This window comes from Podarcis gaigeae, assembly GCF_964106915.1.
Source record: "Podarcis gaigeae genome assembly, chromosome: 2".
Classification (NCBI taxonomy): Eukaryota; Metazoa; Chordata; class Lepidosauria; order Squamata; family Lacertidae; genus Podarcis; species Podarcis gaigeae.
Genome location: NC_139679.1, coordinates 68746423 through 68774358, shown reverse-complemented (window position 1 = coordinate 68774358; position 27936 = coordinate 68746423). Strand labels below are relative to the sequence as shown.

Here is a 27936-nt window from a genome sequence, read left to right as displayed (position 1 = left end):
GAAGGCGGAGAAACCTGTCTCCTATATGTACATATGCAATCAGAGCTTCATCTGTGTGGCTTCTTGTGAGCAATGAGCTAAGAGAATCAAAACACGTTTACCACCATTATCCTTACCATGAAGGTAGCAGGGGTCTTTGTGGCCCTGGCACTTTTCAGCCACTTTGAAGGTAAGCTACATTTGTCATAACCAATGTCTGTGGTGGGGGATGTCATCTTTGCCTAAGGAGCGGGCACCATGTAGTCCTTTAAAAATTATTATAACTAAGTCATTACCTAACAAGAGAACTAGCTTATTTGAAGAGAAAACTGAGGAAAGCCAAGGCCTAGGAAATACCAAGCACTTTTATTTCATTTATGATAATATCAATGTTTAAAATATGATTTATGGAACTGGTGGTGGGCATACCTTTGTTGTTGTCAAATACCTTGAAGGTTTGCAAGTGAAGAAGGTAGAGAGCTTCCTTGTTTTGCCGAAAGCAATATCTATTTTCATCTATTTTGCCTTTTGGGTGGACAAGTCAAATGGACTGTCTGATGAAATGACATTCTTCTGTCAAAACATGCTTGAGTGTTTGTATCCATGCATAGGGCAGACTTGGAATTCTTCAACTCGTTCAACAGAGTTGACATTAAACAGGAATGAAGATAAAGATAGGGTGATTCTGCAGAGAGAGAGAGAGAGCGCAAATATGGACCAACCAATCAGGGCTCAGTATGGCTGTTATTGTATGTATATATAAATAGAATTCTGTATTCATTGTCATAAAATCTAGAGAATCCTGCCATCTGCAAGTAGTTGAACTTAATGTGTCTGGAATTTTTTTCTTGCTCTTTTGAGTTGTTTATCCCAATGTCTATCAGTGCCTCTTGGGCAAGTTATTATCAGCTGGTTGATTTGCCAGAGCAATTGCAGAAGCAGTGGCTATAAGTGGCAGGATGTAACAATGGACAGCACTGGACAAGACAAGTAGACTGATTGTGATCCAGTCTGAAGGACCTGTCACCTCCAGTGACATGCAGATTGGACATTCTGTGCTAGTTTTCAGTACAGCTTGATTTGCTTTCAGTTCTCATTGGCATCAGGGGGTGTCTGCTGTTTGTGGCCTGTGGAGTCTCCTTATCTAGCAGACTTGCAGTGTGGGGGAGGCAGCAAATTTTTCTGTGCAACCATTGCATCTTAACCACTACAGCTTCCCAGGTGGTCCCAAAATTGTGGTAAGTGGCAAGATGTGCCCATCACAAAGTGACTTCAGAAGGAAGATGTCTTGACATTATTAACTGGACAATCATAGGTCACCTCTGCTCCATGGATTAAAGTGGAAACAAGCAGTGGCACCAAAGATTGCTTACTGAGGTGGGGTGTAAAAGAGAGATGGTAATCTTCAGATCTGTGGTTTAGTTAGGGCAGGGATGAGGAACCTCTAGCCCTCCAGATGTGGGTAGACTTCAAATCCCACCATTCCTTATTATTAGCCACACTGGCAGGAAGGCCACAAGTTCTCCACCCCCGAGTTAGGGTATTTTGTATAGAGAGCTCCCTGCTTTATATTGACTTGTTGTTGTTGGCATCTGTCTGTCTTGAGAGACAATGGAGTGCACCTTTGGGGCTGAAGTCAAACTGCTTCATTAGCAGCACCAAAGTGAATGTACAGGGTGCAAACCTGGGCAGTGTGTATAGAGGTCCTGGGCTGCCCAGAGGACAAGTCCCCCCTCTTGGCCTCGCTGATGTGGTTCAAAGGAAAGCAGAGTAATATGTTTGGCACCAGCTGCAGGAATTGCCAGAAGGAGGCATACAAGGCCCCATCAAACTGTCTTATGGACTCTACTTTGGATTTGTGTAGGGTTTATGCCTTAGCCTTTTCTTCTTCTGAAGATATCCCACAAGGCAGCAGAGGTTTAGGATCAGAGTTTTCTTCTCCTAGATGGGCTACTTTCCCAGGTTGACAAACCCCACCTGCCCCTCACTTCCCTCTACATCATATGCAGAAACCGCCTTCTTGACCATTGGACCCACTATTGGTCTTGTCCACTCAATCCACTGGAGTCTGTCTTTTCATGTAGAGGAGTCCCTAATTCACTGAGGGTTTGAGACTCAGCAGCCACCCTCACCTGGTTTAGCCAGCCAGTCAAAGCCGTTCCTGGGGCGTGGTTCTGTCGCTTGCTGACAGCTTCTAGGAACCACAGTGGAGAGCTAAGTGCAGGGTGGGGACCAAAAGTGGACTAACTACCCCAAAAGGAGCATGATGTGTCCCCCACCAGATGCAATATCCCTCCCCAAACACCCCATATATTGACTAGGCTGCTTTATATGAAATACTAGAATCAAACAGTATAAGTTCCATTAAAAAGAAATGTAAAAGAGGAGAAAGGAAGAAAAAGAAACAAAAAAGAGGCTGTACGGCATGCTGTTCTAAATATCTAAATCGGTTTAGTTAAGGACAGTATTCTAGGCTTGGATTTGGGTTGTAAGATGTTTCTGACAAATGTTACATTAACTAATCCTTGTTAAGAACTTCCTATAGCTCAGTCCCAACATTTTGGGAACCGCACAGAAATATCTGGGTGGCATGAATCAAGGAATTTGCAGTTAGTAGTAGTATTATATAATTAGTTTAGTGGGCAACCAGCCCAATGCACAATCTCATTAAATAAAAGTGCTTACATTTAACACAGCTCCCATTGAAAGACATGCTCAGGACTGTGCACCATCATCATCACTTGCAGAGAGAGGAGAGACCTATATGATCATAATGTGCACAAAGTGTCACTACAGGCCTGACAAGTAACTCAGGCAAGCATGGGCCTCAAAATTATAGAAAGCAGGACTGCAAGCCCAAACCATATTTATTGAGAAATAAGTCCCTCTGATTTCAGTAAGGTTTATTTCTAATGCTTAGGATTACAGGGTAATTCAGTGTAAATAATTTTCACATCAACCCAGCAAGTGTGTTCTGTGCAAGCAGCTGGTCTGAGTTTGCATTATGAGGCTCATCTGACCCCCTTTGAAGTCCACTGGTACATCTGGTGGGCATGGCTATGCAGATCTTTATCAAGGACCACTAACCATATGCAAGAAAGGAGAAAGCTATAGGGATCAATGAAATTCAGATTAACTGAAACCATCTCCTTTTTAAAAAGTAATTTTTATTAAAGATTTTCTTGGTTTACAAAAGTACATGCATTTGAAACGCTGAAACAAAGAATATCACCAAACCATTAATTCTAGCATACAGCATCTCCATGATTGGTATTATTAATTGTATTATAATTTGGTAGTGTTATAATGAGGCTATTATTGGATTGCTGTAACTGAAAACTAATAAAAATTACTATCAAAAGTATGTGCCTTGTCTCTTTTTCAGGTTGTAAAGTCTTTTCCATAGATCAGTTACAGTTGTTAAGAGATGTTAGTGTTGAGTACAGTATATGGTAGGGGAAAGAGAGTGGGGGAGAGGAGAGGTGGGGTGGTGAAATTTATATTCTTTTTTATAGTGTACGTGTGGGGTTTTGTGTCAGCGTCAACTGGATACAGTAGGTTCTCTTTCTATTCGCTTGTTACATTTCCTTTGTAGTGAGAGGGATTGGGGGCAGGGTATAGTTGGTTGTCTGTAGTGGGGTTTGTTTGCATTTGTGAGGGGGTAGGGTTTGTTGGGTCACGTAACTGTAACCACCTCTTTGACTGAGTCATCGTCTTTTTAAAACTTGAATTTGTACAATGACAATGCAAGAATTTACAATCTGTGTATTTTTGTTGCAGGTGTTGCCAGTCAAATGAGATACCAGGTTAGTTCAGACTTTTCTCTTATTTTTCCTAAATCAGGCTGTGTACACACCATACATTTAAAACACCCCACCAAGAATTCTGGGAACTGTAGTTTGTTAAAGGTGCTGAGAATTTACTTGCATTTGGAAATGAATTTTCACATGTTATCTGTGAAATGAATAACATTGCTGGAGTTTAACTGTTGCAGTTCAGCCAACATCTCTGTTGCCCAATATTTCCAAAAGGCTTGCAACCTAGGACAGGATTCTGCCCTCCCTCCCAAAAAAGAAGGCAAAAATGCACCTGGAAACTACATAATAGCCTGGTTGATACTGCCTCCTGGCAACCCATCTTCCCCATTGCCCAGTCATTGTGATAATGCTTTCTAATTAATGGAGATCCTTCTGGCTAGATTGCATTAAGAAATCCTGGTGGATTCTTAGTGCTACTCCCCAGTCTCTGCCCAATATTAGTAGGTTGGAGGGGGAATCAATGCTCTATGGGGCCTCCCTGCTCTAACCAACATGGGATAGTGGTAGAAATATCCAATATGGTGGCACATGTTTTTTAAGGAGTATATGGCTTAGTAGAAGGGCATATGCTTTGCGTGAAGAAGGTCCCAGGTTCCTTCCTGGCATATTCAGGTATAGTTGAGAAAGACTGAAACCCTGGAGAGCTGTTGCCAGTCATTGTAAACAACGAGCAGCAGTAGACAGTGTGGTGGGGCTATGCCACCCACTTGATCTCTATTCAGCTGAGTTGCAGCAGCAAACTGGGATGGAGAAGGGAAGAATGTGGTGGTGATGAAGTCAGTGTGGTGTAAATGCACTGACATAGCACCAGATTGCTATTGTTGGTGTGTTTGCAATGCACCAGTCCCACCACTGCCATACCCCACTCCACCACAACCTTGACTGCTGGTGAAGAATAACCAATGTGATGCCCTCCATGTGTCGTTGGACTACATCTCCAATTATCTTTGACAATTGGCCATGTGGGCTGGGGATGAAGGGAGTTGGAGTCTAACCACATTTGGAGGGTATCACTTTGGCTAGTTCTGGTGTAAACGGTACTGAGCTAGGTGGATCAATGGTCCAGCTTGGTCTAAGGTAGCTTCCAGTGTTACACTAGCATTAAACACAAGGCTTACAGAATCCCTGCCTCAGCTACCTATGACCATCATATTGAAATGCCCAGGTAACAGAGGGCTCCATCTATCTGCAAGTTCACCTTCACCCATTTTAATGAGGTTGCAGTGCTGAACCTCTTGGTGGATTGTGTCCAGAGTTTGACTATCACCTGAGCTCCATTTTTGTTACCACTCCCCTCCAGAAATTTGAGTGGGATTTTCCATTCAAATGAAATAAACATTGAAACTCAGTGACAGAGCATGCGAAAGTGAAAACTAGAAGAGGGTTACATTCCCCGCCTTCATATTACTCACTTCTATTCCATGTAAACATACAGAACTGAAGCAGTTTAAGGATTGCAGAAGCAGAAAAAGGCAAGCAAGCCTCATTAAGCGTTCCTTTATCCCTTTAGGAGGGCATGTGCCGTGAATTCCAACCATTTTTAGAGGATGGGAATTTATACTGCAACAGAGATATAGACCCTGTTTTCGGTCCTGATGGCAGGAGACATATGAACAAGTGTGTCATGTGCCGTGAAGTCTTGTGAGTATTAGAAACAACCACTTGTTTCAGAGATGCTAATGCCATGATGAGAGCTGTTATACTGGTTGTTTTCCCTATGTCTTCTCCTCCTACAGACAATTTCCTAGTTCCATCTCTATGGCAGAAACCCCTTGGCTGAGGCAAACACTGCAACTTATAACCCCCAGAACAGAGAGGTCAGTTTTGTGCCCTGCTGTTCCCCCAGACCATCAAGATCAACACCAAAAGTGGATCCAAAAATCAAGGCCATCAAGGCAGCAGGGAAGATCTAGCACACATTAGAAAGCACACAGGGCTTTAGTTTCAATGCACGCAAGATTCCTTCCATGAAGGAGAAGCTATTTGGATTTAGTGAGCAGGAGTCTGCATCAATATTAAGATGAGACATGTGCTCATTCCCTGAGATTCATTTCAGATTTGGAAGGTGCTCAGGGATGAGTGGTTTAATCAGTCTCCATGAATATGATTCTCAGCAATACAAATGGGCTCTGAAATATCCTTTTCATACCAGTGGTTTGTGTAAATGGCCATCTAGGCAATATTTCATAGAAGGTTGGTAACATTTCAGTACCATCAAGTTGTATTCAATTCTGCCCATGTACACATAGAACAGACTTCCTCTTTGTGCAATGGGACTTTCTTGCCTCCTGTGCACCTACAAAATCTGCTTGGGAGGACTGAGAAATACTCTGGGGCAAAATTTGGAAGTGTATGGGGGAACTGCAGAGAGGAGGAGAGGAAAATGAAGTCCTGGTACATGAGAGGAAATCCACTGGTGCAACAATGGTTTCTGTCCATTGAAATGAGTAGGATACATTAGTTACATGAGCAAGACTGATTGATTTTAATGGGATTTCTATGAATTGGGGCTATAAATGATTGAAGGCACTTGTTATCAGATCCTATTTAAATACATCATGGAAGACTCAATAGAGAAAAGTCCTTAGATTAGAGATTCTAAGCAAATAACATTCCTTACCTACTTTACGCCTTGATTTCTTCTGTTCTCTTTTATGTGAGCAGTTCTCTTGCATTCCAAGAACCTCTTGTGTGAAAAAAGATTGCGGGGTTTGTATTGAACTTTATATCACCCTACACTAAAGTGTTGCACCATTTACATTTTCCATTCATAATTTCTTCTCTGTTTTTGTTTATTATCTTCATTAATAGGAGAAGGAGAGCAATTGCTGGTTGGCCCAAAAATCCTTCTTCAGCAAAGGTGAGGAGAAATTTTAAAGCTATCCAATGGCATCTAATAGCGTTGATTCCATTAGTGTTACAAGGAGGAAAACAATTTTAGATTATTTCAGGAGTTTGAAGGAGATGGAGAATAACTGAAAATTACTCCTCTTCTTATGTGGCTTTACCATCACCTGAGCAACGTTGTTGGCTACAACCTGCAATTCTTGCTAACAGTGCTATCCTGTGCAAACTTCCCTGGGGGTAAGTCCCATTGAGGCTAATGGATCGTATTTTCATGCTCAAGCACAGCGAGCCCGGACCTGGTGCCTCACAACATGTATAAAGATACACAGACCTACATTCATGGATCCAAAAAGGAAAAAAAGGCCACAACTTTATTGATTACAGATGTAGGAGATTTATCTCAGGCTCTGGGTGATTTCCCACTTGGTCAGCCGGTCTGCTTCCTGCTTCCTAGGGTATCCATTCCAGGAAAAGATTGCCCTATGGATTCCATCAAATAGAAGCAGCCCATGGAAATTGCCTTGGGGAGTGCTATGGTCCTCAGCCCCCCATCTGGATTTATGGGTAGAAACACCTCTCCTAGGATTCCTTTAATGGGATACCCCAATTCCTGGAAGGGGAAGTTAAAGCAATATACTCCCCTTATAAGTAATTACTATGAATCTGACCTAATGCTTTAACCACTAAAGTTGTGATGATTGCTGTGAGGCAAAAACCGCAAGACCAGCCAATTTGTCTGGATATAAAATTTCTTCCTGCCCCAAATACAGCAACCAAAAAATTACATAGCAAAGTCATTAACAAGGGTGGGAGACCAAAAGGGTGACTGTAGTGCCAAGGGAGAAGGCGGGCCCCTTTTTATCCTGAAAAAGAGGACCCAAGTGGAAACCAGCACAAAGTTTCCACCTGACTCTGCTCCCCCCTGCTGCCACCTCCTAAAGCCCATCCACAATTGGCCAGTTATTGTGAGTGCGTAAATTTGGATTTCCCCATGGCAGAAAGGTGAGAGGAATTTCTGAGTAGACATGTGCAGGATTGCATGTGAGGCATGAAAAATGGTATACCTGAAATATGATGATATTATGTGTTTAAGCCCTGCATTTGATCCAGTGGCTTAGCAATTGGTTTTTGCTTTTGTGCTGGAAGTTATCAGACTTCATTGTCACTTGGATTGTAGCCCAATCTAATTTTACTAAATGAGATTAGAGTTACAATGCTGATACTATATGTAATTATAGTGAACACACTTCTGGAACAGAAATTGCACAAGTGGAGACCTGCTGCATTTCATGGAAATTTGGGATGGTGTCCTCCTCCACAGCACATTGCTGGTTCACTAGAAATATGGTTCAGGAAGAGTTGATTTTCATCATACACCCTCTGGCTGCTTCTTATATGTACAAATATGCTTCATTACACCAACAGTAGCAGTTTCCATTCTCCTTTTGTTTTATCCTCACAACAACCTGGTAGATTGACCTAAGAGATTGTGATGGGTCAAAGTCATCCAGTAAAGTTAACCACTCACCAGGAATTTCAACCCAAGCATCCCTGGTCCTAGCTTAACCAAAGGGTGAGGAACCTAGGGATGGGGCTCTCCAGAAGTTGCTGGACTACAACTCCCACAATCATTTAGCCATGATGTCTAGGACTGGTGGGAAATTGAGTCCAACAATATCTAGAAGGCCACAGGCTCACCAGCCCTGCTCTAACCATTGTACCACTCTGATTCTCCAAACCTGTTCCTGCCTGTATTAATAGCAATCCTAGTTTCCGGTTTGGCTCCAGACTTGGAGGGCAGATAGAACAGTGCCCCAAGAAGTAAGGCTCATTACTTATCTAAAGAAGGTCTTCATGAGACCATTAAGTCCAGGGTCTAAACTTATACAAGTTCACCCACTGCAGGGTCTCATTGAAAACCACAATTGAACTGTTACGAGTACTATGTGTTTTGGTTTCTGACAGGCCCAAGTTAGTGTGCCATGATGAGTTTGTATCTTTTCCTTCTTGTGTTTCCGAGACTGAAATAGTAAACTCTCCAGGGCGGGTCCTGGGCTGCCTTCCCTGTTTGGAACATTCCAAGCACGTTGTTGGCACTCAATTACTGCTTAATGGGGTAATAACACCCAAGAGCGCTCCAGCTAGGGCAAGGTGTGGGACCAGGCATAAGCAAGCCTTAATTGCACCTTGTTTATCTTGGCCAATCCATTTCTTGCACACCTCTTTCTCTAGGCAGCAAATCTTGTCATTGACAGGCTTTTCTTTCCCAAATGATATCTTTGTTTCTTGGTCAAATTGCTTGGCTTAATTCGTCATTATAATGCTTGGTTCTGTGTGACTTACACTTGTGCAGGTTAGACTTCATAAGGTTGTGTCTAGCATTCCAGCTGAGAGAAGAGTGTTCAGAGGGAGAAGCTGCTAAGAGAAAGGGTGGGAGAAGGGTAAAGCACAAACTCTGCTGCTTTTCCCATTAAGTTTGTTCCCACCCAGGAGCAGAGGAAAAGACAAACACAAGCTGGCAACATGGCAAGCAGTTCTGTTGTTAGTGTGTCTACTATGTTTTTGAAATCTAATGTGTCTAATGTATTTTTAAAAATCTTGCTTAATATAAAGTCCAAAATAGACGTTACACATCTACAAAGAAAACAGAATCTCAAGTGCTAGACATAATGTACTGGCTATTAAGCACATTTGCTGTATTGATTTATTTACATGGGAAAGAATTCTGGGTGGACAATTCCCCACTGAAACCAATGCTACCATTTGGTTGGTTTTGTGGCACCTTTAAAGACTAACACGTTTATGACAAACACAAGCTTTCATGGACTGTAGTCCACTTCATCAGATGCATCTTATAAAAGAAACATTTGATAAAGTAGAATGTAGTCTGCAAAAGCTCATAACATCATAAATTTGTTAGTCTTTAAGGTGCTACAAAACTGCTGTATTTGCTGCAACAGATGAACACAGCTACACCTCTGGAAACTTTCAGGTTTGTGCTCATTCTCTTAATTACTTCCAATGAAGATTACTTCCAGGGTGCTTCATTCCTCATAAAAGACTTATTCCATTGGGTTTGGTTCAGACAAAAGTGATTGAACATTCTGCTGATCACATGATTTTTTAAGGGACCTTAAACGCTGGATATGGGCATCCTGTTGATGACTCATGATGAACTTTATCTTCAGCGAGAATTCAAGGAGGAAAAATGATCTTCTTCTTCCACTGTAGGATGACGACTGCAGTGAATATTGGCCTTATTTCAGAGATGGGTCATTTTCCTGCACCAGAGAGAATAATCCAGTTCGTGATGCTTCTGGCAAGCAGCATAGCAATAAATGCATAATGTGTCTACAGAAGTTGTGAGTATGCCATAATATATTTGCTTTTTAATTAAATTGGGCCTCTCTGTCTGCAACAAAGTAAAACTTTATCCATTGTTTCTTGCAGCAAAAATGGAGGTACGATGAATTCTGTTGGAAAGGACCAACCACAAAATGGAAAAAATGAGGTGAAATAAAGCTTTATCCAAATTTGTATCTGACCATTTAAATTCTGCATTTCTTGCCCATGGTGACCAAGAATGAGAAGAATCAGTTTTACTCCAAACAGGTTCCAACTCTGTTCATCCAAAGTTTTGTTGCATCTTGAACGTACATGCACAGTTTAGCCTCTTGTTCCATATGCAAAAAGTCATGTGTGTGGTAGAGTACCGCATTATGCACAGAATTAGGAAGTCCACCCTCATGTTCCACAGGTACCTCTTTATGCAGCACATTGTTAATTATGGAGCTCACTGCCACAGAAGGCAACAATGGCCACCGACTTGGATGGCTTTAAAAGAAGATTAGGCAAATACAAGGAGGAAAAGGCTTTCAATGGCAACTAGCCATGATGGCTATGCTGTGATTCCATAATCAGAGGCAGTAATGCTCCTGAAAACTTGTTGCTGGAAATCACTGGATGGGAGAGTGTTCTTGTGCTTGGGTCCTACTTGTGGGTTTCCCACAGGCAACTGATTGGCCACTGTGAGAACGGGATGCTGGAGTAGAGGGGCCATTGGCCTGATCCAGCATGTTATTGTTATGTTCTCACTGTATATTGACCTGCATTATCTCTGCTCAAATCATAAAAAATACATTTGTCTGTAATGTCATTTTTAAAAATTGTGTTCAGCATTTCAGTCATTGGATTAGCTTTTAATGATTTCATCAAAAGCTAGAAAGTGGTAGACTTCAAGGTTATATTTCAGGCCTAGCCAAATTCATATCTGCATTAATTGATAATGTTCATCCCTGGATAACAGTTTTAGACCATAAAGAGGTTATCTTAATATGCATAATGTTTAAAATGCTATATCACATTTGAGGGCAATGTCCATTTTAGAGATTATTTTTATCTGTAAGCTGTCTTGAGTCAGGTATAAATAATGACGATCATGATGAAGTTTTATATTGACTATAATGGAATGTGAATTATGCCCATCCTGTAATTAAGCACGTTGGGGAAAGTGAGAGAGAGAACTTTTCAGATCAGCTGCGTCCAGATCAATTGCATACTTAGAATGTACATTTCAATGACTCATAAAGAAGAAATAGTTCAAGGAGACTTTAATGAAAGGTCCTCTACCCATCTAACTGAACAAGCAAACAAAATAGTAAAGAACCTTCCAGATAAAAGTTGGTTATTGCAGAAACTTTTTTTAAAAAAAACCCTTATACTTAACTTCCTTTTAACCTGAAAGGTTTGTGACTCATGCCTTGAGTTGGCAAAGTCAGTTCATCGTCATAGATTTATTTATTTATGTTTCATTCACGCACTTTACCCTTGATCCATCATGTGGACCCAGCTAGGAGAGTATACGGGTTGTTGGTGCACATGTTCACATCATTCTTTTGCCTTCATTAAAGCTAAAGAGAATCTATATGAAAAGTTTCTCGCTGGTGAGATGTCTAAGTTCATGACATAGTATTGAGGAATCAAGGGCAGGCCCTTTCTTGCCAGCTTTCCAGCCACCTTTGTTGGCTTTATTCACTATTGATTGAAAGCATGTTGCAACTTTTTAGAAGTTTTCATCATGCACCACAGCAATTGGTGCAGGGACCTGAGTATTCTCTGAATTGTTCTGGTGCAGTTGTCTGCCTGCGATCTGGTAAGGTGTTGACAGTATTTTAAGCACATTGTTGGGAAAAGTGGGGGAGATCGCTTTTATCATCCAGATCAATTGCATGCTTTGAATATCCCTGCTAAAGAATGATAATTAGGCCGGCCGTAGAGGGCAACACCCAACAAATGTTTCTAAGACAGAGGCACTCAGGATTCCTCTGACTAACACCTCCGTCAGACACAAGGTAGTAGGTGACATGGTTCACCCTGTCACACCCTGACACCATCTGTGTCTGTGTGATGCGTTTGCTGTGAATGAAGATCCTCTAGAGTTTCCAAAAATCAGACCAGCAAAGCAAACCATGTTCTTTCTCTGCAGAGGAATGACGGATGCGATGAATATCGATCAGAGATGGGACCCAACGGAGAACTCACTTGCACCCGTGAGAATGCTCCAGTGCGGGATGCAACTGGCTACACATACAACAACAAGTGTATCATGTGCTCAGAGAAATTGTGAGTGCTCTAACTCAAAGATGAAATGATGTGCTGTCGTGAATAGCAAACTTTGGCATGTACTCTCCAAAGTTTATGGGCAGTCATTGAACACAAGAAGAAATGCCTTGTGTTTAATGTATATAGTTTATGTAATGTTAGCTACTTAGGCCAGGGTTTTATCCCCAGGGCCACATTCCCCAGCGGACAGCCTTCTGGGGGCCACATGCTAGCGGTGGGTGCAACAGCTGGTGTGACTTTTTCCATAGGCTGCTGACCAGCCATGCAAAGTCAGAGGTTTCCACATATACGTTTTCCATCCAGGCAGTAAAGGGGCATTAGAACAGTCTGAGGATGCCTTCCAGCCAGGCAAAACCTCTTGAGGAGGATGCATATTTGAAGAAGGTCCTTCCTCCCTTCACTAAATTCGCATTATAAAAAAATTGGCCAGCCAGCACGGCCAATGGTCAGGGATGATGACCATTCAGTAGCATATGGAGGGTGACAGGTCCCCCCACCCAGGATCTAGGGAGTACCAGGTTGGGATAGGTTGCTATATACCAGGTGTGGTAAACTTTTGTCCTTCCAGGTGTTGCTGAAGGACAACTCCCATCATTCCTGACCATGCTGGCTAGGGCTGAGGGGAGTTGTAGTTCAACAACATCTGGAAGGCCAAAGGTTCCACATTTCTGATATATTAAAACAAAGCAGCTGCTCACTTCTTTGTACATGCCTGTGGGTTTGTTCTCTCCTTGTGTTTTCATTTTTGTTTTACTGTCCTTGGTTTTCTTTTCTTCTTTCAATCTTCTCCTGAATGTTCAAGTTCTAACAAGTGTTTGAACATAAGAACTCCAGTTTCCAATTCCTGTTACTCACGTTGTTCTACATTCCATGCCTCTTAGCAAAAAAGAAGTTCGAGAAGGCAGGATCGTTGGAGGAGGAAGAGGAGGAGGCGGTGGTGGTGGTGCTGTGGATACTTATGGGAACAGAATCGTTCAAGGGAATTTCAACCCAGGGAACAGCAACGAGGTGAGGAAAAATGTCGGGCAAGCTGCTACCTGAGCACTACTTTCCTACTCAAGAAAAGGGATGCTTTATCCTGTCTCTGATACTGTGCTGTAATGTTCATTGCCTAGAAAGCATGATTGGGAAGAGAGATCACATTCTCATAGCAAATCAGAAACATGTAAAACATCCAGGCTGAGCTCGGTCCAAAGGCTTTAACAGCCTGGGATAACATAGTAGAAAGCAACATGCAAATAATTTCTGAACACAAGCCACAGCTTCTGTGTGGTGTGGGAGTTGCCTGATAGGTAATGGTAGATCAGAGCCAGGAAGACAGCAAATCCATGATTGCAACATATCGTGGAGATGGCTCAATCACAGAGAGGTCTCTGATGTTAAAGAAGCATGCCATGAAATGGAGAATGAAGGAAGCTCCAAATTTATAGGGTACGATCTAGGCTGCAGTGCCAGTCCTGAGCATCCAGCCAGGCCTCAGAATTAGCTCCTTGGTTTGAACAACTTGTTAATGGTCTGAGGAGGATACTTCCCCTGAGTGCTGCCTTAGATCTAGCCCAGCTTTCAGTAATATTACTTACAAATTGAATAGCCAAACAAGTCAAAATTATCCTTCCTTTAAGGAAAACCATTATTAGAACAATAAAAATGTTCCAATGGAGGGAATAGCTATAAACCAAACGAGTAAAAACATTCTACAGAGATAACCACACAAGCAATGAAAACTTGCTTTCACACATGACATGTTGGCATTTAGGTTCTAATGTGCCAAATATGTGGGCCCTAGTCCAGCTTTAGTCACACAAAACTAGTGGCCTTTGTTGGGGATGTACAGCAAGAGATGCTTCTGGACAATTCAGTAATGTATTAGCTGGGCTTCCCATTGTTGGGTCAGGCTGGTGGTCTTCACATTGTTTGTTTACTAATTAATTATACTTCATTTAGAAGAATTGATATAGTTTCCATGAGACTCCCAGTGGTTTCCTAATCAGGCTCTGATCTGGCCCACATCCAGTCATGAATGAGTCATTCCCATCCATGGGGTGGGGAGCTAATGCATGTTAAACTTATCCCTAATCATGCCCATCAACAATTCATATAGGCCTACCAGAGATATGATTAGGGTGGCCATGCATCTTGCTTTAAAGAGGACAACTCTCTATTTGAAATGCTAACAGAGGATAGCCCTCTATTTGAAGGAGTCCTCTGTTTGAAGGGCTGTCTGGTCCAAGCCTGGTTTAAGGATGAAGAAACCTAAGGGAAAGCAGCAGAGACCTTGAAGTTACCACCAACAGTTAGCAGCAGCTCACCTGTTCACAGCCTTCATCACTATGGTGAGATGTATTTTCATTTGAATTTGCATTAGCCAGCCTATCTAAATTTGCATTCGTACATATAAATCAGTACATGCTAATTTTATGCATATCTTTTGTCATATTTTGGGGTGATGCATAAGTGGCCACCCCAGGGAGGTGTCTTAAATTGTAAATAATCAGTTCTCATATTTTTAATATAAGGCTTTCATGATTTGACTAACATCAGCAACTGTTTAAGAATGAAAAGAAAAGATGCAATCTCTCCTCATGGTTTTCAATGGGAAGACCATTCATTAACCTAGCTCTGCAGTAAAAAAACAAAAAACAAAACAAAACTGCTTTGTCTCAGGATAAAACTTTCTATTTTGCAGCCAACAGGTTTTTTCGACATGTTAAGACATGTAAGAAAATCCTTTTTGAATTCACTGGGGCTTACTTGTGAATAAACAAGGTTAGGCCTGTGTTGTGAAGATTGAATGGTGACCCAGAGATTATAGCTGTGAAGCCCTTCCACATGTGAGGGGAGCCAGTACTGTGTGCTACATTAGTCCTGTTCAGACATTCAAAATCCTGTGTAAAGAAACATGGAAGTGGGGCCACACTCCATATGCCCATCTCTGACATTACATGCACTGAGTAGTGACACATGTACAATGCAAATATCTGCAGAGGAGGGGAGGGCTTTGTGTATTCAGCTTTACATACAGAGACCCCCCCCCCTTCTGCAGATGTTCATGCTGCATTCACAGATGCCAGAGGGGTTACCTGGTGTGTATGATTTCAGTGGCAGAGTTTCTCAGCACGTTGCTGTACAAGGGACCTCAGAAGACTGACTGGATATTGATATGCAGGCCTGCTTTCTCACTCTTTCTAGGCAGGGACTGATTAAGAAAATTGTTATTCCATTGCATTACGTGCATTACAAATCACTAGTCCCCACACTCTTTTCTTGTGCTAGCTGCTTTAAATATGGCGGGGGGGGGGGATTGCCAACAGTTTTGGAGATGGGGTGCAGTGGCATTGCTTGGAAGGGGCCACAGAGGCAGTTGCCCCAGGTGCAAAATTCTTAGCAGTGTAAAATTTCAACACCCAGTGCTGTCTCAATGCAATTGCACACTTCCATCTCTGGGCTCCATTGAAAACAGCTTCTCCAGGAAGTGACCTCTCCAAAGAATGGAATGACTCTTATCACTGTAGCTGTGATATCCCATGTGACACGGATGCCATTAGGCCAGTGGTTTTCAACCAGTATGCCGCATCACCCTGAGATGCCTTGAATGATGGTCAGGAGTGCAGCTGGCAACACTGGCCTCTGTCCCTCTTTCCTCCCCTCCCTCCTCTGATGCCCTCTTGCATCTCTGCCTCCCCAAGGCTTGTGTGGCTGTTTGTTGCAGCAGCCCTGGCTACAAGCTCCACAGGCGAATGATGCTTCTTGAGCTAGCCAGGGGGGTGCTTCCCAGACCCCTGTGGGGCAGTGTGAGGAGGCACCTCTCTTTGGGGCAGGGCGGGCAGTTCAGAAACCAGGGGTGACAACCCTGGCTGCTCAGAGGACTACCAAGTGGAGGGAAGAGGAGAGGAGGCTGAGGGAACACTCTACAAGGGAGGGGGTTCAAAAAGTGGTGAGGGGCCACTGGTTGTGTAGGCAAGGGATGACATAGATGGGCTCCTGAGCCCCACAGGGGTGCTGCAGAAAGAATGTACTTGGTCAAGGCAGCTGTGGGCCCCAAGAGATTGAAAACCTCTGTGTTAGGCAGTTGAATGTGCATGTGTACTCAATCCATTTCGCTTGCTCCCACCCCCTGCTCCATGCTGCCCTGAGCTCTGGCAACCTCTGCTATGCCACTGGTGCAGTGCCAAAATCTCTGATGATGCAGGTTCAAATCAATGCAGTTCCAGCAAGGTGGTTTCAAATACCGTGCCTCCTCTGGTCCAAAGAATCACGCATGGTGCCTCTTTTTGTCTTGCACCAACTGCTTCCAGTTTGACAAAATCTGGTGGTTCAAAAAATTGACCCTCTTCATGTTTTAAAGAATACATCATTATTTTGTAACACCCAAATTACAAGACATTCAAGCATAATGACCCCCCCCCCCATTTTCAAAGCACCGTGCTGCATCTCATTGTGATCCTCGCCTGTCACTCAGATGTATCAAAATGTAAGAATGTAAGAAGGCATCATTTCCTATTCTGCCCTGTATGGTCACACGCAGCATTGCTTCTGTCTCGCTGCAGTTTGTCTGTCCCCAAATACAGTATTTGTATCACTGTCCACTGTGGTAAAATGATGTAATTTATGTAAATTACATGGTCATTGCATGATTCCATGCCCTTCATTTTGATATGAAGGAAACACAATGCAAATGGAGGGAAAACCTGAAAGCAACAACTGAAAGCACTGAAAGCAACAACATCAGCAAATACTGATAATATTTCCTGGGTGGCTTTCTGTTCATATGTGGATGAGTAAATGAACACCAGCAATTTACATATCTCTTTTCATTTCCAACTGAATTTTCTAACATCTCTACTCAAAGGTCTGTCTCTTTCTCTGACAAGGGCTTGATCCTTTGTCTTCCACAAAGCACATTCCTGAGTACATTGACTGTTCCAGAAACTTCTCGTGGTTCCAGACACTTCTCATTGTTCAGCATTGCTGCATCTTTCCTCAGATTTGTCTGCATCACCCAGGACAGGCAATAAGTGGACTGATATCCTCATCAGTACTTGCTGTAACCTCTGCCTTAGGATTAATACTGTGTTTGATTGTTTTGCTCTCCAGTTCCCATCATTTTATTTAATACTGTAATGCTTGTGGTAATTTCTGTCACTGAGCCTTTCTTTAAAATACTACCAGAAGTGCCAGCTCCAGCTCAGCAAGAGTTTGTGAAAAGACAAAAGAGTGTGTAAAACCAAAATATGCACACATTCTGGCTATCCCACAATAGTGATCACACTAGAAACAACTGTCATAAAGTTTATTCTCCGCTGCCTCAACACTGTGTATAGTTCATTATCAAAAAGTGAGGTGCATTCCAGCTCAATAGCATTCTGTGACAAAGTGATCAGGCAGGCTTGACAGCTGGGCCTGGTGAGCTGCTTGTCAAGTCGGAGAGCCCTCCTCTTTAATCAAATCTAGAAAGGAATAGTGGGGTGGGGGGGGAGAGAAAAAGCACACCTTCACTGGCAGTTGGGACTTGTCAGCTGGGATAGCCTGAGAGAATGGGAGGGTGGGGGGCGGGAGGAGAGGAAGAGAGAGAAGCTAAGCTAGGAGATTCCTTCTAAACCTGTCCTTGTCACACTTGCAATGGATCTAACCCACTTAATGATTTTAATGATGGGAATAAGGTAGTTATAAATGGTAACCAATCTGTTTCTATTGGACTTGAGTTTAAGTACACCATCTGAGCCATTGTTTTCCATTAGTTCCATTAGAAAGTGTTGTGCCTTCATATTGCAGAAACTTTTTCATGTGTCCTTCCCCATGACCTTTGACCCAGCCTATTTTGTTCTGATTTATATGAGTTTAATGGTGCATGGATTTTGATGGGGAGAACCTCCAAGATCACCACTCTCTTGATGGAGAAGAGTAGATCTTGTCTGCACAAACCGTGGTCTCTCTCTCTCTCTCTCTCTCTCTCTTTTGTGGTCTCTCTTTTGTGAACAAGAAAAGAAGTCACCCTCTTATCAAACTTGCTTCTTCTCCATTGACAGAAAAACTGCAACCCATATGGAAAAAATGATGTAAATAATCCTTGCCCTGCAGAATATCAGATTGCATCGGGGGATTACAGATCATATACCAATTGTGGAGGGTGAGTATGCTTGACATGCAAAGCTCTGTGTGATAGCAGTTATGATGCCAAAGTGGGAGTTTATCAATGCTTTGCCACAATGAGGTAGTTGGGTTGCAAATGTCTGACCAAATATTCAGGTACCCTGGGTATGACCTGCTGGTTTCTCTTAGGGACAACGGCTTTACTATCTGAAGCGTGGAATCATCAGTCTGTTGCTAATACTCAGCTCTGCCTTTTCTTGGAAGAGATCCAGGAATTTCAGTTCTAAATGAGTGTTTGAAGGCCGTGGTGGGGTAAATGAGGTTGAACAGGTTTAGACTGGATCCACAAAAGCAATACATATAGATGCATTCTTCCTTTGCCTCTGAGTCAAGTCCGCAGACTTTATTGTGCTCCTGGACCTGAGCTTAATGTTGAAGGCTCAAATAGCACAGCAGATAGGACCACATTCTATCTGGCAGAAAAAATACTTGTAGAGATGAGACGGGTCAAATTTCATATACTCATAGAATTGTAGAATTGGAGGGGATACTGAGGGTCATCTAGTCCAACCCTACTGCAATGCAGGAATCTCAACTAAAGCATCCATGACAGATGGCCATCCAACCTCTTCCTGATGATTAGTAAGAATCTCCTTCTAACTTGAATCCATTGGTTCAGGTCCTAGCCTCCAGAGCAGGAGAAAACATATTTGCTCCATCTTCCATGTGACAGCCCTTGAGATATTTGAAGATCCATGCTTCTGTAATTTGTGAACCTAACTGGCTTTGGATGTGCTCCAACCATGGTTTCCTTAAAACCTATACTTCTAACCATGAGTTCTAGAAACATTCATTTTAAACTACTAACCTTGCAGCAAGAAAGAATTGTTGGGTCAAAGAAAACGCCATGTCATCCATGTTCTTGGCAGGATCAGATCCCACAGGAGAGAAGGGCAAGGAAGACCAAGTAATACAGGCAGCAAGTAATATTTGGCGTTCTGAAAAATATGCCATCGTTTTGTATGTAGCAGGTGCTGGATGAGATTGTGCAAGAATGTCCCCAATCAGATCTAACAGAAATTTCAGATGTCTGTTTGTAGCATCGATTCCAGGGAGCTAGCAATGGAAGGAGACATTTGAGGTTAATGCAAACAGACTGGAATATCTGGGGTGGAAAAGGAGTAGAAAGTGAGATTGAGAAGGGAAGTGAGATTAGGCATATAGCAAATGTCACAGCGGCATTATATAAACCTATGATGTATTCACAATTGGGAGTAACAGCTATAGTCTGGTTATACTGTCAGAATGGATATTGCATAGTGGAAATGGTATAGAAAGAGTAAGTAAATTGATAAAGAGTAAAACATGTCAACAAAGGCTTCAAAAGAAACTGAGGCTTTTTAGTTCAGAAAAGGATAACAGAAAATATTTTCCGTCTCTCAGAATAGTAGATCTTTCAGTTACATTGATCAGCTGACAGTTTTACACAAACAAAAGGAAGCACTTTGCTTCTTCCTGTGACGCCTAGTAATTAAGTTGTTGAATTTGTTGCCACCGGATGTTGTGATGGCTACTGACACTTATATTTTTTTAAGGGTTAGAAAAACTTATGTGACTTTTCTTCTAGGACAGGACAGTCATCATACTACAATGAAAATTGTAGGAAAGGGCCCTTCCGCAATAGGCAGAAGAAAATTGCTGTTGGGGACAAGAAGGTAAAAATCACCTCCTAATACAGTTCATTATTGGTTACATTACTTATTAGATTTATATACCACCTTTTCCCTGAGGAGCTCAAGGTTCTGCCCCTTCTCAATGTAGCCCCACAACAACCCCATGAAGAATCTTAGGCTAAGAGATAATGACTGACCAAAGTCATCCAATGAGCTTCAAAGGTGAGAGGGGATTTGATCCCTGGCCTCCTTGGTCCTAGTCCAATCCTCTAACCACTACTCCACAACAACAGAATAAATCCTTGTCACAAAGCAGTAGTGGCTATGTGTGCACTCCAGCAGGGACAGAAGGATATGGTGTCCCATGCTTGTACTGTTGCTAAATAAAAATGGTCTATGTGCCCAAGTACAAAATAAGCTGTGAGGAGTGGTTCTGCATTTAATGCATCACTCACAACCATGCTCTGGTAAATTCCAGACTGGATTATTGCAATGCATTCTACATGGAGATGCCCTTGAAGATGGCTTGGACACTTCAATTGGTACAAAATGCAGTTGCCAGATTTCTGACTGCGTTCCATCTAGAACTCATATAACCCCTGTTTTAAAACAGCAACAATGGTTACCAGTTCATTTCTAGGCCCAACTCAAGGTGCTCATGCTAATGTTTAAAGCTCTAAATGACTTTGGCCCCAAATATCCGAAATACTGCCTCCTTCCCTACACCCTTCTTAGGTGTAGGGGTCCTACACCTAAGCAAAGAGGCCCTCTTGAGAGGTCCACCTACTTCAGAAGTTTGGGGTGGTGGTGCTAGCCTGGGAGAGGGCATTCTCTGTACAGCCCATAAATTGTGGAATTCCCTCCCCACAGAGGTGTTTCCCTCTTCTTCACTATATATTTTTCAGTGAATGTTGCAGATACATGTCTATACCCTGGTCTTTGAAAACTTATATTTTCAAATATATATATTTTAGAACCCACTAAAATTTGTTTTTAATTGTTTTTAATGCTGTACTTTATTTTTCTGCAGCCCACACCAGGACCTTCAGGTGAAGCGAAGGTAATAAATATAATAAATGTTGTTGATGATGATGATATGTGAACTTCAGTGTTTATATTTGTGTATTTATACATCACATTTCTAATGTTTCAATTCATATATATATATATATATATATATATATATATATATATATATTAGAACCCACTAAAATTTATTTTAAAATTATTTTTAATACTGTACCTTATTTTTCTGCAGCCCACCCCAGGACCTTCAGGTGAACCGAAGGTAATAAATATAAGGATGCTGTTGTTGTTGATGATGATGATGATATGTGAACACCAGTGTCTGTATATATTTGTACAACACTTCTAATGTTTCAATTCCCACAGTGGCTTGGAATTTAAAGCCAGCTGATTCAACACGAAGCCAGTGCTCCTGGGTTTTTGACTGTCTGCAGGGAAAACACCAGAAGCCGCAGATCCTCCCATTATAGCAATATAATTCTGAGAAGTTGCGAGTCCTGAAATCATTTCTATTCCCCTTAAAAAACAAACAAATGCTAAACTCTACCGAATCTGGAAAGTCCAGTGTTTTCTGAGATCAAGCCAGAAGACTCTAAAGTCCCTTTGAATTCTTTGTAGAAAGGATAAACATAAACGTACATTTCTCCTTGCATCATGCTATATGCAAATAGCTATATGAGTTTCTTTCTTGTACAGTAAATGTAGAAAGACCAAACTCACGTTTGCTCTGCTTGTCTGTTCATAATAAAAAAAATCCTTCCAGTAGCACACTTCTTCAGATTCTTCATGCACACGAAAACTCATACCAATAACAAACTTAGTTGGTCTCTAAGGTGCTACTGGAAGGATTTTTTTTATTTTGTTTCAACTACAGAAGACCAACACGGCTACCTACCTGTCTGTTCATAATTACTCACATACCTTCAGGCCTGCACATATAAACACACCTCCATGAATATCAGGAAATTATGTTAATTTGTTGGAATGAGACATTGCCCTCTAGTGACTGGAAACAAACAAAACAGTTACATTAGCTACTGTTTAATAAATCCCTTGTTACAAGAAAGAGCTCCTGCGGCTGTTCCTAAATATATGGTTGTGTAAATGAAAAGAACAGATGGATGAGCCTTTCATGTGGTATGCTCACATATGTATACACTCACAGTGATCAACCCAGGTATTGTTTTTATTATTATTATGTAGTAGATGAACAGGAAGGGTGATCTCTTATAACAGAACTGATCCTTCATTCTGATAAACTGACTCGGGAATGCACAGGGTGCTCTTGGATGAGGTGGCAGGTAGATGTGTTGATTCTCCTGCCTTGGGCAAGGAACCTGCCAATAATAATAATAATAATAATAATAATAATAATAATAATAATAATTCATTTATTCATTTATTCATTCATTCATTCATTCATTCATTCATTCTCTGCCCATCTGGCTGGGTTTCCCCAGCCACTCTGGGTGGCTCCCAACAGAATATTAAAATTACGATAAAACATCAAACATTAAAAACTTCCCTAAACTTGGTTGCCTTCAGATGTTCTAGAATGCCTTGCGTGTGTCCTTTTATTGAGCAGTTCTTAGCTAGCTGGCACTACATGTCAGATCAGCTCCAGCTTTTTCTTTTCTTTTCTGCTGTTTGTACAGTGCAGGACTTATATTCAGTTTCTTTCTGTATTGTTCATCATACCCATCCCTTTGGGAGTGATGGTGTGGAGGGATGATCTGAGCAAAGGCTATCAAAGAGGCCCCAAAAATTATTGAGAAGATATTTGACCATGAAACACCTCACTATAAGAGCTGTGAGCCGATGGAACAGTTGTTGTTGTTGTTGTTGTTGTTGTTGTTGTTGTTGTTGTTGTTGTTGTTGTTGCTGTTTGTACCCCGCCCATCTGACTGGGTTACCCCAGCCACTCTGAGTGGCTTCCAACATATATAAAGACATAATAAAACATTAAACATTAAAAGCTCTATGTATTTTGTCAGTCCTAAAACATTTATGATTAAGTAAGTTACCTTATACTGTAGTATGTTATCTAATTTACTTGTATCTATTTTCTCCTTCCAGCTGGACTGTGATCAAATTCTAGCCGATATAAAGAAGGAAGGGACTTCTTGCAATGCTCTGTGGTCTCCTGTTTGTGGCACTGATGAGAAAACATATAGCAATAAATGTTTCCTGTGTTCCGCAATTGTGTGAGTATTAGCAGTTGCTCTGGGGGCATTGCAAATGCACTCTGACTTCACTGTGGGATCCTAATTGTGTTTACTTCATAGTAAACTACCCAAAGTCTTGGTGATTTTCCAATGACATACACAGAGATCAACAAGATCCCAATTAAAGGAATGACAGATAATTCAGGATAATGGCAATGCTTATATGGATGCCATCTTTGTCATCATTCATTGGAAACCCTAGCCGTGTTTAATGATCACCTAGCCAAGAATTAAGATAGGATTTAATTCATAATGGGATGAGTGAATGAGGGTGTGTGTCAAAGAAAGGGAGAGAATTCCTCATAATCCTAAGACATCTTGAAAGACCTGCCTTCAAAAAACAGTGAGGCCAAACTGTGACAGCAGGTATGAAAAGCGACTGCCTCGTGTTCTGCATTAATTGATCAGGATCTCATCACAAAAAGCATATATATCAGCAACCAGGTTCCCCAAGAGTGTCCGAAGCTGTTGTGTATAGATTCTGCTTCCTCCACAAGAGCTGGTTCACACAACCATGGTAAGGTGCATGCTGGTGGACATTTAAAAAGTCCATGCATTCAGCTTTGACATCCTGAACTTATCACACAACAACCAGGATTCAGCTTTTGGAACGTGATTTGTGTGTGTGTGATTTTTAAAACATTGGCAGTCTAGCCCAAAATTGAAACCTGCACTTACTAGCAATTTCTTGAGTGACTTGCCCTAGTCTGAGTTTAGGGATTTCAGGCACCTTTCCTATGAGTGTTGTGCCCTTGATAGTCATGTGAAAAGATCCTCAAGCAGTTCTCTCAATACTTGGAAGCAGCATATTAATTAGGTAGCATGACACACTGAGTAATGCTGAGGATGGTTTTGCTTGTTGTTTTGCTGATTTTAATGTTGTTCAATTATTGTTTGCATGCGACTAGAGGAGCAGCTGAAAACAACACACAATAAATACAATATATCACATAATGTAACATAAAGCAGGGTGGGTGCAGTTGGGGGGGGCTTGGGATGGTTAGGTCTGGCACCAGCAGTCAGCCAGGCTGGGCCGTTGTTAATGGTTCCATCTTCAACTCAAACATATCCTAAATCAACAGAGTATTGCCCTGCTTTGGAATGCCTTGGCTAAGCCATCATGTGATTCCTCTCCCTAAGCACGACCATTTTGTACCTTCTGTCTATATGTTGTCTTATATCTGTTCTGTACATAGTCTACCATAACTTCACCATAGGGTTTACTCACTTTAGGGGAGTGATAGGGGAGCACCATATAACATTTATTCTACTATTTCTAGGAAAGCTGAAGATACCCTTGCGCTAAAGAATGAAGGTGAATGTCAGGCTGGTCATATAAAGGTGAGACTCTGAATAATTTGAGGGCAGGGCTAGCATTAAATGATCTGTTGAGTCAAATGGAACTACTAAAACAGGGATGTCCAACAGGTCGATCGTGATCTACTGGTCGATCGCGGGGCATCCCTGGTCGATCCTGATCGATTGCTCCCCCAAAAAAGCTCAACAATTTTGGTCAATACAATGGGTAGATCACTGCCAGCGTTTTTTAAGTGGGAGTAGATCGCAGTCTCTTGGAAGTTGGACATCCCAGTACTAAAGGAATGGTATCTGACTAAGTGATTCTCAGAGTAAGCCCACTGAAATCAATGGAGTTAAGTTAGTCAAGACTAACTGGGTTCGTTCTGAGTATGACTTTGTCAGATGCCACCTTAGGTTTCCAGATATGCCAAATATCAGTTTATCATTGTCTCTTCCAAACTTTAACAAAATATAAGGTTAATCAGCCATGGCGACCGGGAGGTGATGACTGAGTATAGTTGTCTTCTCCAAGTGTCCATTCTAGTATTTTTGCTGCTGTTTCATTAGGCTGACTGCAGCCAATACCCCCAAACCAGAGGGAAAGTCCTTTGCAAGAGGAGAAGCCAGGAGGTGTGTGGAACAGATGGCGAGACATACGGCAGTGAGTGCATGCTCTGTGACAGAATCCTGTGAGTAAACCAAGCCTGCCTTGCCCATAATAATATTGAAAGGCATACAACTTTTTCATTAATTAAACCGAAATGCATATTCCCACCAGGGGCTCTCATGCACTGAAGTGGCCAGCAGCGAAGGATCGTCTTAACTCGGCGCACACATTCATAGTGGAACCATTCCATTTTTACTTTCAACAGAATTGTGGGGATTACAATAAACTCAAAGTGGGCTATTTTAATCAGAATTGTTGCATTTTCCAGGTGTGTGTGGTGCTTCTTAAGGTATCCTGATTCATAAAAGATGTTTCTGCGCAATGCTTAAAAAGGAGCTAAGAGAACCATCAGCAACAGATTTAATGGCAATGTTTGTACTGAGACAGAAAACAAACTCTTTCTCAATCTTTGCAGCAGATTATATTCGGAATTCTTTTTAGCATCACATCTAATTTGTGAAATGTTCTGTGACCTTACTATGAGGGCCTTTCCACCAGCGACATTATTAGGGCTGTATGTGTGTTCACACTAATCTATTCTCTCTCCCTTTTTTTAGGAAAACGAAATCTGAAATTGGTATAAAAAATATCGGACCATGCCCTAAGGTTTGTTCTGCTCTTACTATATACAGATTGACAATGGACACCAGAAGTTTATAATAATAACTCTTCATCATCTCATTTATTGTAGCCATAAAACTGAAGGGGGGGGGGAAGAGCTTAGCAATTGTGTAAAATGTGAACTGGCCTTCTCAGCACTGGGTCAGTTTCTGTCCCACCCCTTTCGCCCTTGTGTCAGGACTCTTGCTTTGACACACACACCCCAGTTAATGTCATTTTGATGTACATGGGCCTTCAGATGTGTAACACCACCCTCTCACTATGACTCTCTTCCCAGATATAAAGGCGTTCAGGTTGCCAGAAAGCTTTAGGAAGAAAGCGTGACAAAGGTAAGAAGAAGAAGAAGCCAAAGTCACATGGCTGTAATGAGGGAGATGAGGGCTATTACAACAACCAAACACTGCAGAAAAACCTGTAGCAATTTTATGGTGACTCTCAGTCTAAGGAAGGAACCAGATGTACACCCAGTATATACATGTCTCTAAACTCACAGTTGCTCAAATAATGGGAACGTACAGTAAAGGCATGCAGGCACAGGAGAGGATTGGGAATGATGAGGAGAACTTAACCTTGTTGCTGTGTGGTGGATAAGAGACTGTCCAGTCAGGAGGTCCTTGCCATGAACTCATTAGATGGTCTTAGGCATGCGAAACTCTCTTGGCTTCACTCCCTTTCACCCATCAGTACTACTCAGCAAATGTGGCTCTTGTATTAGTGTCACCAGGAGAGCAGTGACTTTGAAACTACATGTTGTTCTAGCTCAGCCATAATACAAAACAAGAAATTTCACATTGGCTTTTTGTTATAGCTTGATCCAAAGCACCAAGTCTGCAATCACTTGTCTCTTTACTTAGGAGTAAGCCTCAGTCAAACATCATTTCAGATGCTTCCAGAACCAAATTCACAGAGTCAGAGAACCCAAGCACTCTGTTCCACATGCAAGAATTTAGGAACTTATGAGGGGGCTCCTTTTTCCACATACAGAAATGATGACTGCTTTGGAAATAACTGTGGCAGTTCCATGTGTCTCCCAGAGAATATCCCTCTCTCTGCAGACAATATTAGAAATTTCTGTGTACTGATAACTGAAAATTTGCCATTTTATTGACTTTCAGATATCAAATTGATCCACCTCCTTCCAAGCCTTGCGTTTTTGGTGTATGTGTTTTTAGAGCCCCTAGGTTGTCATAGTATTAAATATGTGTTCCTATTGCCCCAGAGAATTTAGGAATGTGGCTTACTTTTATTTTTTACAAATAATTTTTAATTATTTTATTTAAATTTCTCTGAGAACAATTGTGAACTGTCAATATACTTTGCAGGAAAAAAAATACTATTAGAAAATAATGCTGTTTAAAGTTCAAAGATCATTGGCATGTTTCAACCGGCAACGTTCAGCCTCTTGAAATTGTGAAACCTTTGCAAGACAATCTGCTCCACAATGCAAGCAACAGATAGCATAGATTTCATATCAAAGTGATTTACCCAGTGCTTTTTTTCTGGGGGTATGCAGGGGTACCCCTAAGCATTTTGTGAATCTTTGTACTTTTGTCCATTTACTGTTTTTATTTTTCCCGATTTGAACTATAAAATAGTGATTGTCTTGAGTCAAAATGAGAGTACCCCTAAACATTTTTTTTAAAGCACTGGATTTACCTAAGTACATACTTAGTATAATTTGTTATCCTAGTAGTAAACTTCATAAAGTTTTATTTAGATAGATTTTGTCCTCTCAGAACCTCAGACTAAATTCATTCTGTTTTCCCCAGAGCAAGTGATGGAAGAATTGGCATTCAGAATCAAGGAAACTGCTGCATTCCCAAGTGTTGCAAAGCCTGCCTTCATACTATATTCAAGGAGCTATCCCATGTCTATAGTACATGGGCAACAACTCTGCACTGTTCTGCATGGGGACAGGGTAACAGACCTTGATGACCCAGTCATCAGACGGACTCTTCCATTTGCTTCCTTATTGAGTTTCATTCTTCCAACTTCCATGGACGCTCCAGAACATTTTCTCACCTCCACCAATCTCACTGAGTTTCTTCAATAAAAAAAACCTAAGAAGA

The 27936-nt window shown here is 41.6% G+C and overlaps 1 protein-coding gene across 1 annotated transcript; it reads left to right on the top strand.

Annotated features, from left to right (window-relative positions):
* Nucleotides 1–26: 26 nt before the first annotated feature.
* LOC310838350 (serine protease inhibitor Kazal-type 5-like) lies at nt 27–27936 on the top strand. Its single transcript, XM_083725521.1, has 17 exons — nt 27–169; nt 3760–3785; nt 5308–5438; nt 6609–6657; nt 9876–10006; nt 10095–10155; nt 12130–12266; nt 13148–13274; nt 18293–18393; nt 19984–20071; nt 21288–21317; nt 23132–23259; nt 24561–24621; nt 25147–25268; nt 25804–25852; nt 26145–26196; nt 27637–27936. The coding sequence occupies exons 1-16, from the start codon at nt 118–120 to the stop codon at nt 26148–26150; spliced, it is 1299 nt and encodes a 432-aa protein (XP_083581647.1). The 5' UTR covers nt 27–117; the 3' UTR covers nt 26151–26196; nt 27637–27936.

Bases quoted from the DNA above. Each gene is read 5' to 3' on its own strand.
- LOC310838350 (XM_083725521.1), top strand. From the start codon at position 118: ATGAAGGTAGCAGGGGTCTTTGTGGCCCTGGCACTTTTCAGCCACTTT. The intron at 6,658-9,875 runs GTGAGGAGAAAT...CTTCCACTGTAG, and splicing joins AAAATCCTTCTTCAGCAAAG to GATGACGACTGCAGTGAATA. The intron at 23,260-24,560 runs GTGAGTATTAGC...TACTATTTCTAG, and splicing joins TTCCTGTGTTCCGCAATTGT to GAAAGCTGAAGATACCCTTG.